Source organism: Typopeltis vanoorti, chromosome 18 (genome assembly GCF_054136105.1).
Source record: "Typopeltis vanoorti isolate ZY-2024b chromosome 18, IOZ_Tvanoo_1.0, whole genome shotgun sequence".
Lineage (NCBI taxonomy): Eukaryota > Metazoa > Arthropoda > Arachnida > Uropygi > Thelyphonidae > Typopeltis > Typopeltis vanoorti.
In genome coordinates, this window is record NC_143566.1 from 60,697,543 (window position 1) to 60,711,778 (window position 14,236).

Genomic DNA, 14,236 nt, shown 5'->3' on the forward strand with positions numbered 1-14,236 from the left:
ATTCGTTAATGTTTTATTTTTGCATCCTGTATTAACTCCGAATTATTATGAAGATATGATCCCTGCAGTTCAATCGTGTTAATTCTGGAAAGTGTGTAATATCTCCCAAAGTATTCTTGCCGTGCACACCTTCGATATTTTGCACTACACTATTGCGAGTTGTATTTGGTATTGCGATGGTGTTAGAATAAGGGACTATCATTTCAGAGCATACAGTTGATACTAGGAGGCTGTAATTGTAGTACTGTTAGACATGCGCTGTCAAATATCTTTACACTTTGTATAAATGAAAGTTGCTTGAGGAACAAGATACTGAGGGATTGTCATGTGCTTTAACACTGGCTGCAAATGATAACTACAATAAATTAATTGTGACAAATTTTGTAAGCCTACTCATTATTTGGCTTTGTTTGCCGTGTTGCTATATCTGACTGTTCATATCCCTGTGAAATATGGGTTATATTTCACAGGATCAAACTGGGTATATCGATTTGATTAAAGTATATTTAAATCTAATTTAAACCATATCGGTTGTGAACTAATCTTATTCCTCGAGTCAAGAAACTGTGCATTGTACTATTGTGAGCTGTCAGTTCTTCACGTCGTGCTTAAATACGTGCTTGCTGCGTGATGGCAAGTCTACTATCTGCAAATCGTCAAGTTGCAGGCGCTCGCTCGTGCCACCCTTCCGTCCGTCAAGGACGCGAAGGATCTGCGCTCTGCGTCCTTTCGGTGTACTACCGATGGCAGTTGCCAAACGTTAGAGCATGGTCCGGTAGCACGGCGATCTCCCGTTTTGGGTGTGCCAGCTTCGATTCACAGACATGCCGCAAATCGTCCAACGTTACGACGTCAGGGTGGAGACTGATGGCTGCACGTCTAAAAAGTTCATACTACAACGCATGCTTTATCAGACACCTCCAGTTGTACGCTCGTAACCCTCCTCAACTATGTTTCAGTTGGATATGGCTAACTTGGCCCTTTCCACTTTCATTGCAAAGGTAGGATTGTGGGTGTATGTGAAGGCGTCACCATTTAAACGAACACATGTCTCGAAACGTAATAGATAGTAATTATTTGTTTCCAAAGCATGCTTTAATATTAAACGAAAGAAAAAAAGTTTCTAAGCGTGTCTTAAGTTTTTTTTTATTATTATTCAAAATAAAATGGCGTTCGCAGAAAGCAACTTTATATATAAACAATTTTTAACAGTATGTTTGTATAAAAAACGAACTTCATACATGTGTTTTTTACAGTGATGAATTATACCCTGCAAAATATGTATTATATTATCTTTTCTAAATTTTTATAACATATTGTTAATTAGGGCCTTCAAGCCTAAACACAAGTTAATTAGATTTTTTATAATTGCATTACTGTTAAATTTAGCCTTGGTTTGCTTAACTTCTTTTGTCTTCTGGTGTGAATATTATTGGTGCTGTAAATGTTCTGAAAAATTAAATAAAACTGCTAAATAGCAAAATTTAAATTACAATTTTCCTATATAGCTTCTCTGCAACTATGAAGATATATGCAGGAAAGAACCATATGCAGGGTTTGTTGTTGTAATGCTAAGGGTAATGTGTTTTTATAATATTGCTAGCAGAGATAGCATTCCTACCAAGGGGATGGACATGAGTTATGCTAATTGGGCATTTTAGAGAATGATTATATGCTTGCCCTATCTATGTCATCCCCACATTTTAATATTCTTGGCATTTTGCCGAATTGTTAAAAGTTAATATTAAACAAGAGTTAATTTTTCCATGCCTTCATATTAACAGCAGAGTTGAAATCTTCAGTTTCATATATATTCTGATGTCATGTGTCTTTATTATGCCATATGCTAAAAAAAAAAAATATATATATATATATATATATATATATTTGTTCAGTAGAAACTTCGTATATGCAACTTTAAAGTAATATGAAATGCATAGGTACTTAAAGTATTTTTTCATTTGTAGCCATAAATATGATAGCAACAATTTTGTTATAAGGTATGTTGTGCTCAGTGATATTTATGCAGGATATAGCTGAATTTACAGAGTGATATAGGGGAAGAGCAGAACTTTTTTTGAACCTTCTTTGATATAGTATGCCCACAGATTCGAGACCCTTTGACACTTCTGCACATGTCAACAGGAGGAGAATCCATTCCGATAATGGGGTAATCAGTCCATATTGTGGGATGAGTTGTTTATTATTACACGTTGGAAAATTAACTTCTCTTTTATGATCATTTAGTTAACTATATTGCTTGTATAACAGTTGGATAATTTTACCTATAAAGCACGTGATTTCGCATGTTGCCGATCGTACTTCATTTCTTTCTCCCCTTCAGCATGAATCGACTATTCTTGGCAAGATGCCAAACAGAGATCTACAACTGTGGGCGAACTATAGTTATGAATTAAAAAAAAAAAAAATAGATAGTATATTACTAAAAGAAAGAGCCATAAAGCTTGATTTTGGCAATGTAGCATTACATAGGCAAAGTGGATACTAGATCCAATATTATTTCAAAGCTGAATGCGTGTAGAAACTCCAAAAGTTTTGTAAGTTGGCCCAAGAATACAATCCTTGGTATCCATGAAATGCCTTATCTACTTAAGTCAAGTAGTGCAAGCTAAGGCAACTCGAGGATGCCAAGGATTGTATTCTTGTAAGCTATTATGCCAACTTAGGAAACTTTCATAATTCCTACAAACATTCAGCTGTGAAATAATGTTGGATCTAGTATCCACTTTGCCGTTGTGATTTTATAGTCTTTAAAGGTAATAATAGTTGAGATTTAGGAAGACTTATTTGAACAGCTTGGTTAGTGGTGATATAATTTTATTATATAGCCTAAAGAGATTTAATTTGCATGCATGGTATTAGTGAATGAGAATTTAATAATTTTTTGCATAAAGGAGCAGAAATAAGCATATTTTGATTGAAAGAAAAGTAAGATGGTTTTTCCTTTCCTTCACTACAAGTATGTGTTTCAGACTTGTTGGCAAAAGCATTGTGAAATGAAGTTTCAACTTTGAAAATTACAGATAAACAAATTTTAAAATTATATATTATTGTAAATTTATTGCAGAAATGCATTTTTAATTTTAATGTATATTTACTTCAATATTCACAAGTGCAAGCAAGCTGAATTTTTTAAACTCTTGTTTGTAGGCTTCTGTAGTGTTATTCATCCATGTTGAAGAGGTATTCTATAATGAACCACATGAACAATGCAGGAAAATAGTTTATTACTACTGCTTTTTGTATTCTTTATGGTACATAAGATAAGATAATAGTTGGATAATTAGACAAATCTGCATGTAAGTTATTTCATTTGTGTGTGTAGTTCAGTGAGGAAAAATAAAAGACCAGACATGATTTTAATATAGGTGCTTGTTTTTTGTCATGCTAGGTTGAAAGTGCATGCCATGTCATTTCATATGCCTCTTACAGCATATTAAATGTAAGCATTTTGATTTATAGCAGAGCACTCAGTCTTCACTTTTGATCTGGAGAGTAAGGACTGAATTTTTTCCTCTACATGCATCGATGCATTCTGATTTCCTCTGGGGAGCTTGTAACATGAGTCGCAAGAAGCAACAGATTTTTGTTAACTTCCAATTTATTTTTTGTGAGCGGGACATGTGTGAACTTAGGTGTGAAGTATAAATGCAAAAACTGCATTGGGTGGGATGAAGGTTACCTTTATTTCACAATATTTCAATATCATTGCTGTTGGTAGAATTTCAGCTTCAGTGTCCTGTCAGAAGTTTCTCTGGGTGATTATTGCAGGATGTTTTATTTTTTGATCATTACAATTTTTTTTGAAGGGGCTAGTATTTTATTTACTTTTTGCTTCCTCTTCTCTTGTCATTTCAAATGTTTTATGTTTTGTCATGCAGAGATTTTTTTTTTTTTTTTGTACCAGATATAATTTCATGTAGGTATCCTTTTTTTTTTTTTTTTTTTTTTTAAAGAAGCTGGTCACCTATAGACTGCATGTAGGAGATTTGATTTTGTTTTTTTTTAATCGACATAATTATACATAGGCCTCTGCTAGAAATGGGGAAAATCCTGTGCTTGATCATAATATCAGTGTGAAGAAGTCTCGCAAAAATCCAATTAAAAAAGGAATTGCATAAATTAAAAATATCTGTTGCTTTTATACTTTCACCAGGTGTCAATTTAATATTGCTTCCAGTGGCTCATATAAATCACCGAACAGTTTGTAGGTAGTAAGCATGCTTTATGGATTTTGAATTGCAGAATCAGTTGCACAACTGGTGGTAAAAATTTCATATAGAAATATACATACATAACAAATGCTGGTTAATACTAGATGGGACTAAAAATTATAATGCTAAGTTCATGTGTGTGTATATACATTGGTCACTTCAAACTCAAATTCATCAAACAGCAACTGGTTTTTTGTTCAAGGCAGTTTTTTTTTTGTTGTTGGGTTTTGTTTGCTAGTTTCCTAGTGTCTTGCAAGTATTCATTAAAACATGGTCATCTATGAGTGAATACCATCAAATAAGTTTCTAGGTTTATCTTTATATTTTTAATGTTGTGTATGGGAGTGCCTGTAATATCAATATTTAATAGTACTTGAGGTTTTTCTAAATTAGAAATGGATGAATTCATTAGATTTCTGACCATTAACAATATTATTATTATTCGTGACACCTCCAAGGAGTCCGAAGACTCATCTCGGGAGGACACCTTTTGAACAACTCTCAGTCTCCACCACTACACCAAACCTCTACTACCAATCATCTACATCGGCACCATCTACTGCCCACCACCACCCCCACAGCTAGTATTTTTTTTTGTCTGTAAATTGCATATGTTCTGAAGGGCCAATTTGTCTGTATGCAGGATGAAAAACTTAGAGTTTCTGGGAGAAAAAAACCCTGCTATCACTGTATGAGATCGGCTAACTCACCTTTGATTGAAAAAGTCCATAAGTCTTGTGAAAAACTTGTAGGATACAAAATTTCTCAGCAGAATATTCCTCTATACAAAAAGTAAAAAAAAAATAGTATTGGTAAATATATAAATACATATATGCTTGTATGAACATCTGTATCATTTCTACGTAACTTATGGAAGTTTATTTTGCACTTTGTTAGACTATAATAAATTTAGTTTAATCCTTGATCCAAGTGTAAGCAAACAAAGTTTGTGCCTGAAAATATCTTCAGGACTGAGGTAAGGTGGTACATCCCTTGGCAACTTGTAGCAGAGGTGCTTTGTAGTATCTCCCATAATGCAAAGCACATCTCCTTGTGGACATTTATACTGCTGTGCATTAAAGCAAGGGCCACTACCCAGACCGGTTTCGACCTTTATTGAGGTTTCGTCAGTGGGAGGCAGACCCAGAGTGGTGATACTAAGACAGAAGCAATGGAGAGGTCATATTTACCTATACGAGTTGCCAACCGGTGTACCACCTTATTATTAAATTACTCTGGATTTAGAGAAAGATGTTGGAAGTTCGAAACCAGTCTAGGTAGTGGCCCTTCCTTTAATGTATGGCAGTATACATGTCTGCAAGGAGATGTGCTTTGCATTATTGGAAATACTGAGACAAGGAGTGATGAGAGCTTGGTCCACCTTTGCTACGAGTTGCCAAGGGATGTACCACCTTACCTCAGTCCTGAAGATATTTTCAGGTGCAAACTTTGTTTTCTTACACTTGGATAAAGGATTAAACTAAATTTATTATACATATCTTATGATACAATGGGTATTCAAAGCCAACCTGTTCTGATGTTTTCTTGGAGTTACTTTCCACTTTCTCTAGACTTATAATTCCTGAGAAAGTTATTGCATAACATCTTGCAAACAGCACTTATGATTTGTTTACAATATCCAGGAATTGACATATTAAAAAGTCTCATTTATTAAATGCAAGACCTGTTTGACATTGAAACATTATCACATCCATGTCACTAAATGAAATCTTTGCTGCATTACATTATGTATAAAGAGAAAAGACCCGTTTTCACTTTTTTTTCTTATCTTTTATTCTTACGAGTTTCTTTTTAAACTAACTTTTCTACAAACCACCATTGCTGAGATTCATTGTTCTGCTGCCATGTTTATCATGCAGTGCAACCCATGGACATATAGGAAGGGGTTATTGTGCATATACAGGAGTCCTTGCTTTGCAATATGCAGTCCTGCATAATTGGGCCATGAATCAGGTAGTGGCCTTAACTTGTAAAAGTCAGTAGTACTGTAGTGATTCCCATTCTCTGGGATAAGGCTCAAGGTTTGCTGTAGTGTTGGTACCTGGGGCATCCTATTTTTCTATGCATTTGCTGGATAGTTGAGGTCTATATATGACTCTGGTGAGTGGGAAGCCCAGGATGGAATTTTGTTCCATTTTGTAAATGCTTTTCTTTGGTTTCTTCACAAACTAACAGTCTGAATCACGTAAAGAAACCATCGAAATTACCCAAGATCAAAAGAGAGAAAGAGAAAAAAAACATTTGAATGAGCTAGCATACCACCTTGAGTCAGATGTGAAAATGGCACTTTTTTTTATTTTATTTTGTGGATGATTAGCAAGATCCATAAAATTGTTTATGAAAAAAAGTTTAGAAAAATTCCAGGGAAATCAAAAACTTTCATAGAAACTCCACCATGCAACATCTTTTGGGAGAATACCAGTTATGGTAACATTCCAGACATTTAACTACTGTAGAGGAAAGATGTTGAAATGAGATCTCAATCATATTCTAGATGGGAAAAAACACAGTTATCTGCTCCGAAATCAAAAGATCTATAGCAGCAACCATAAGATGTATCCTTACTCCATAGGTATGATATCATTCTGGTTTCAACCAGAAATATCATCATTATTATATGTGAAATCTATCTCCAACTTCTATTAAAGCAGGATATTTAAACTATGCTGTAAGATTCTAAATCCTTTGAGATGTTTAAATGCTGAAAATATGGTTATGCTCATTGTGGGTGTACCTCTCTGTCTGATGTGACAATAAAACATGTGAAACTTGATTGTACTAACAAATGCAAAAAATTGAGAGAGCAGCCCTATTCCTGAGCATGTGAAAGAAGGATGAAAAGTGATTCAGAAAATCCAGACAAAGCTAAAATTGCTTATAAGAGACAAAAAAGAAGCTTACCATAGTATTATCTAGTGGAAAGCCTTCTTATGCTGTGTAAGTAGTAGTACAAAAAAATACTATTTTTCTTCGATTTCCTCAGGAACTATAACACATATCTCAATCTTGAAACTATTGAAACTACCCAAGATAATAAAAATCTAAAGGATACCATCTTGATCAAATGTGAAAATGTCGCCCTTCTTTCTGTAGGAGGAATGGCAAGATTCACTGAATTGTTTACATTTTTTTAATTTTTTTTTTATTTAGAAAACATAAGATTACAGATTATAACATCCCCGAATGTTATGATCTTTGTCATTTCACCATAACTAGTTTTAGTTAATTATTATGGTGTCACTTAAACAGTAATAACATTGATTCCACTACATAAAACTCATTAATCAGAATAGTAGAAAGGACACCTTGCAAAGAGAAGGCTCCAGACATCTCTACAGAAAAAATGGATACCTCTATATGAATCAAAAATACCCCATGCATCCTATAGATCAATTCGATGTTATCATGGATGTTTTTTTTTCCAGTGAAGGAAGACTTGGACAACAGCCATTCATTTTTCCTCAAGAAAAAAAAAAAAGTAAGGTTGGGAGGGAAAAAAAAAAAACCAACCCTTGCAAAATCAATAATGCTATTGTTGCCTACTTGTCTGCATTATGACTGTACTTATTCAGAGTTTAATGTTATGCAGTTGTGATATTGCACACTTGTGAACAGCACAGTCTCCTCTCTTTTCCTGTCCTGGATACTCCCTATGTGGAAAGACATGTTCATGAATCTTTCATCTCCATTGCATGTCCTGCTCTGTGACTAACTTCTGATATCAAAGTGAAAGATTGAATTGAATGGGTGATACAAATAAGACAAATTTATATTAAAATATAGGATGATTAAAATAGACAAAATTTACAATATCTAACAAAATTTTTACAATAAAGTTTATTAAAAATGTAAAATACACTTGTAACCAAGGCCATTGTCATACTGGTTAGCAGAAAAAAAAAAGACGAGGGTAGGCTATGCACTGTAACTGATATTTACTTGTCAGATATATGATTATTTGACCACATAAATTATTAGATTAGATAATCAGGTAAATTAAGTAATTAGATTATACACTATTTATACTTTAGATTCTGTATAATTTTTAGTTGTACATTGTTGTTCAATTGTTAAGATGAAAGTTGTTTTAAAGATTTTTTTTATTTCCATTTTCAAACACACTATATAAAGAGACTTTGTTTAAATATACTTCAATGTCATTTAATTTCACGATATAAATCCTTAGTCTTTTTTGATACAGATTTTATATCGCCTGGTTATTTATTGTGGCTGTATTAGGAAGAATTTGTGAAATTTCTGTTGGCTTTGGGAGCCAACAGGTTTTGCCTGCAGCACAGGTTATAATCCACATTATATATGGGAAAATTTTGATATTTTTCCTGTACATAGCAGTCAAGTTTCCATAAGATATCCATGATGGTATACAGTTCTTCAGTGGAGTATGACTAGATAGGAAGTGAGCATTGCTCTTATTGTTTTGGATTCTTATCAGGGGCAGCAAGTTATTGTAATAATTGCTCTCCCAGCAAGTGAAGCATACTGGAATGAGGAATTTACCCATGAGTAGTATAGGCATCTCAGGAATGCTATACTAACAATTTTTTTTAAGATAATAGATTTTATTGATGTATGCCAGAAATGTAATGGGAATTCCACTTTGCTGTTGATATTCAAACCGAAGTATCTCATCGATTTTTATTTTTTATATTAATCTACAACAACATGCTTGCCATTGTAATTTAATTCGTGCCTTTATTAATAGATGAAAATCTAGCTTATTTGTTAAGTTGAAGTGCATATATTTTGTTTTATCTAAATGTATTTCGAAGTCATTATTATGAAACTAGTTGTTTATTTTTGTCATATTCTGATTTATGTAGTCTTCTAATGCAGTGTTTCCCAAATGGTGGGTCATGACCCAGCACCGGGTCATGAAAGCTAAATGGCGGGTCACCTAAAAAACTCGAAAATCTAGGTGTTTCGTTTTTGGGTTTTCTTTTTTTCACAAAACTCTAAAATACATGTAAATAGCATTTAATTAGGACTAATGAATAATTTAATTAATAGAGATGAAAAATGGGATCCGTCCGTGTCGCTATTTCAGTCTCTTTGTTTGCGGTAAAGTAGCTCAACTAATGGCGAGGCTGCGCGATGGCAACCGCACCACCAGCTGAATCATTTGGTGGTCTGGCATTTGTTTTACTCGCCCACCATGTACTCACTCTGCTTGTTCAGTTTGAGTTAAGTATCAAGAGAGAGAGAGAGCGTAGTTTTTTGTATTTACTGATTACGTGTACCTTGCCCGGTGGTTCAGCTGAACAACTAATAATTGTTTCTAAATAATTTATTTCATTCTTTCTTCATCTTGCTTGCCATTACCCATTTAACGAAAAGGACAGTACACATACACTGATCATAACTGTTATATCAAAGAATGTCAATCATAGAATCTTCTGTTGTTCAGACTTTTGTTTGTACACGTGACAAATGAAATGTATGTTTATTTGATAAATGTTTCTCATTTTCATTATCAATGATATGCAGATAATGAGTTCAGTTGTAAGTCAGCAGTTAGAATTGAAGGGAATACAGGAAGATGGTTTAATGTTAAATCTTGTGTAAGACAAGATGTACATTATTCCTTCTGTTATTCATTATCTATATGGATCACATTATGAAGGAAAGTGGTATTAAACATGATATCAAAATTGGAGATGTTAATGTCTGCTCTTTGCTTTATGTAGACGATGTTATGCTTATCAATAAATCCACTACGAGCCTGCAAGTTTCCTTGACTAAATTGAATAACTGTTGTAATAGATATGGTATGAAGGTCAGCAATAAAAAGACAAAGACAATGAAAATAGGCCGAATCGTTGAAAATGTCAACTGCATTGTGAACGGAGAACCTGTGGAACAAGTAAAACATTTCACCTACTTAGGCATGATTTTTAGTGAAGATGGTAATTTAAATATAGAAATAGACAACAGAATCAGCAAAGCTGGTATGATGGGAAGTCAATATTGAATAAATTCATATGGAATAAGAGAGAAATTAGTCGGAACACTAAATTAGCTGTATACAAGTGTTCAAACCAGTTTTAACTTATGGATCTGAGAGCTGGGTCAGAAGTAAAACACTTCTCTAAAGACTAGAGACTGCAGATATGAGAGTCCTGAGAAAGATTACAGGTGTAAACAGATGGCATCAATGGCAATATCATATTAAAAATGAGGATATTAGGAAAGAACTTGACATTGTCAGCATCCAGGAATGTGTTAGCAGAGCTAATCTCAGGTGGTATGGTCATTTAAACAGAATGGGTGAGGAAAGATTGGCAAAACAAGTGTTCTCTGCTAGGTTGGCAGGAAAACGACCCAGAGGAAGACCAGAGGAAGTGCCTTAGATGACAGAAATATAAGATCTGATAATATTGGAGTCTTGACAAGTAACAGACTGATTTGGAGGAAAATTGTAGATAGGAAGTTAGTAATGATGTAAATTTTTCATGTAGTACTATGATATCCTGTACACCCCCTTAAGGGTACATGGCAGGAATTTGATGATGATGATATGCAGTTGATGCTATTGCAAAATGTTCTAATTCTTTCCAAAGTAATGGAAAGAGCTATCAACACTCAACTACTACTACACTATCTTGAAAATGGAGAGAGCACTACCAAATTTTGCAGCAAATGCTGATTTAAAAAAAAAAATAATAAAAACAATAAAACTTAGTAAAATAGATCAGTGTCAATGGTCTGTCTAGTGTCTAGCAAAGTCATCAGACCTCATACCTTTTGATATCTATCTTTTTGAGACCATCTGAAGTATGATTCTAGGAGAATCAAGAAATATTGCTATATGAATTGTGGGATAAAGGATGTAATGCTAAGATCACAAGTTGGTTATTGAGAATTACTCAGTTGCCTTGCATAACTTGCATCCAGAAATGTCAGTCTGGCCAGACTTAAAACTACCTGGTACATATGTTTGATAATTTTTATATTGTAAATGCTGAATAATGTAAATATAGTTGAAATAAACATTGCTTTGTAGCTGAAGCCATCAAAACTGAGTCTATCAACATAATGTTGATAAACCTTCTTACAATACAATTACTGGTAACTTTGGATATATATTGTAAGTTTTTGAATATATGGTACAACAGTACTGTGGGATCCAGATTAATGTTGGAGAATAGTAATTCTCATTTCTGCCTTGAGATAATAGCTTCCTGGAAATACTGTTGGAAAGAACCTGTTCTGTAGGATAATGCTTGTGATGAATAAAAATGAGTACTGTAATTAGTACAATGAGACTGGAATATTACACACTGTCTCATTGTGTAATTGAATATTGCTGTTTATGTTTTAACATTTTGAGGCAAGTGATGGAATTATATTAAGATACTTTTGCATATACATGTTTAATACATATATTTAAACTTGTTGCTGAAAATGTTATGAGCTTAACAACCAGTGAAGATCTTTTATCACAATAAATTCTGTAGTATCAATGTTCCTTATTTCTGCTTATGTCTTAGCTCTGATTTTTTATTTTTAGAGATGGCCAGCTCCAGGAAGGTGACCAGATACTTGCCATTGATGGCCAACCATTGGACAGTAATATCTCCCACCAACAAGCAATAAGTATCTTACAACAAGCAAGAGGTTTTGTAGAGTTGATAATTGCTAGAGGGGGCATTCCATCTCCTGATCAACCACTCAGAGGATCTTTGGAACGAACGCCTTCGGCAGTTAGTGACAGTTCTAAAGGATCCGATATGGTTGTAAGTTCTAATCTTTCTCTTCCTCTGCCATAAGGATTATATTCGTTTTTCACTAGAATCTTCATTTTCAGGCTGATGATTGGTTATTACAAATAAACTGCACAACTTATAGAATGACAACTTATGCTCTTGAAAAGTTTATAATATATCCATGAGAGTTGACATCACTTGTGTTGTTTACCAGGTATATATGTTGTTGCATCAGTACAGTAGCAGAAAAGCATACTGTGTTTTGACTCTGAAATGATTATTCAGAAATGGTTTGAAAAAAACATTTATTATAGAACTGCTCCTTACATTATTCATTTGTTCTTGGTGTTAAATGTTACTTATGATCATGGAGAAATGCTGCTTATGTTCAGTTACTAATTGCCTTGGACAGCCTTCAGTAACTAAATAGATAGTGCATAGCATATGTTGGATGTTTCTCAAAGTGCTAAAAGTTAGCTATGTGTATATGAATTCAGAACTAAGAATGCTATTACCAATTACATGGAAAATCTTATAAAACAACTGAAGATGAAATGTTACAAAGTTGTAACTGCTGCAAGAATTTACTCAATGATAAGTAACTGAGTCAACATTTGATATGAAGTAATGGCAGGGTTAAAGATGGTGAGAATTTCTTTGACTGTTTTATTCAGATAAAGCTCTCATTTTTTAGGAACAGTAACAGTTCATCAATACTCTTGTGATTCATGGACAGATTCTGTAAACTTTACCAATAGTTGGATGTTCAGGAAATCCAAATCATGTTTGTGCATTCTCTGTAAACAAGTGGATAGTCCCTTTTATTTATTATTTTTTTTTATTATTATTCTTTTCCTGAAAAGACAATACTACCAGGATTATTCTGCCTGCACATGCTCAAGATTACTGATGCAACTTCATGATCCTTGGAAACACTTTTTCTACAAGATGGAGTTTCTTTCTCCACTGTTGACTCACTGAAAGGGTTAATCAGGATATTATTCTTTTAAGAGGAAACCAGATTTGTTGTTGTTGACTTGTATGTTGCCCTTCTCCCATGTTATTTTGAGAAGTGATTATTTTCTCCACTGAAATCATTTCACAAAGAATGGCTGGACTTTGCTTGATGAACAAATGTTACACTCTGTGAGGAACTGTGTGAGGATTTTGTTTAGTATTGCCGCATCTGCAGAGTGACCAATTTTACTTATATGGAATACTTGTAAATAAAACTGTTTTATGATGGAATTTTCTCTTTTCTAAGTCTGCCACACTTTTTCACATGCAACTGAAATGTATCAATCTGTCATCTTAAGAAAATATGAAATTAGTACGTATTTTGTTTCTTTCCAATACTACCAATTAGAAAAGGGTTCCTGAATATTCTTTCCTTTTTTTTCCAATATTTCAAAACTAGAATTGTTTCTTATATTAATTATTTGTAGTATAGAATAATTATCTAAATATGTCAAATGAAATCAATAGAAATAAGCTGGAATAAATTGTTTTTTTTTTTATATTGCTTCTGCATTGCTTGATGCTAGAGCATGTGTAGGAAGTGAGTAGATCTAGGCATCATCGATATTTTTATTACTTGATTTATGAGAGAATTATTCTGTAATCTCATGATAATTCAGATATTTACTGGAGTACTTGGCTATTCAAAATAAATGCAGAAATAAAAATGCAATGACTTCAGTTTGCTTAATCAGCTAAGAATAAAGTGACAGTTAACAAAAGCTCATATCATGGTACTGTGTGATGTGAAACAAAAGCCATTACACCATTGTACTACATTATTGCATAAGGCCTTCAAAAGTTAAATTGTTTTGATATTTATGAGATAAACAATAACTGAGTGTAAAGGTTTGTGAAAACATTCAGCTTTTGATGCTATTACAGTATTGTGCATGTGTATTTTACTATATGGTGGCTGATGTATTAGATCACAGAACAAATTAATTGCAGTTGCTTTAGTTTACATTATTTTTTTTTATGTTTTAATGCATAATATCACACCTAGTAACCAACATTACTGGCCTGTTTGAATAGGGCAGTATCTCTGCCATCCAGCTAGATTTGAGTTATATAGATATTTGTGTGAATGTTTTTAGTTGATGTATGAATTTTATTGCATTGTGCAAGACATTGGAGATCTGAAGTGACCTGAGGAAAAAAAGTGCCAACTGTTGTCTCTTGAGCAGGTTTTTATAGACTTCCATGAGTGGAATTATTATTTAAAGAACATGCATGGAG

At 33.5% G+C, this 14,236-nt stretch overlaps 1 protein-coding gene across 2 annotated transcripts in view; it reads left to right on the forward strand.

Annotated features, from left to right (window-relative positions):
• The window catches only part of LOC150096712 (multiple PDZ domain protein-like), a 1,501,001-nt gene that overhangs the window by 220,257 nt on the left and 1,266,508 nt on the right, over window positions 1–14,236 (forward strand). For both annotated transcript variants that reach the window (XM_090408593.1, XM_090408594.1), the window contains exon 6: window positions 11,785–12,010. In XM_090408593.1, coding sequence (XP_090264719.1) covers window positions 11,785–12,010 — 226 coding nt within the window. The remainder of the gene's footprint in view (window positions 1–11,784; window positions 12,011–14,236) is intronic.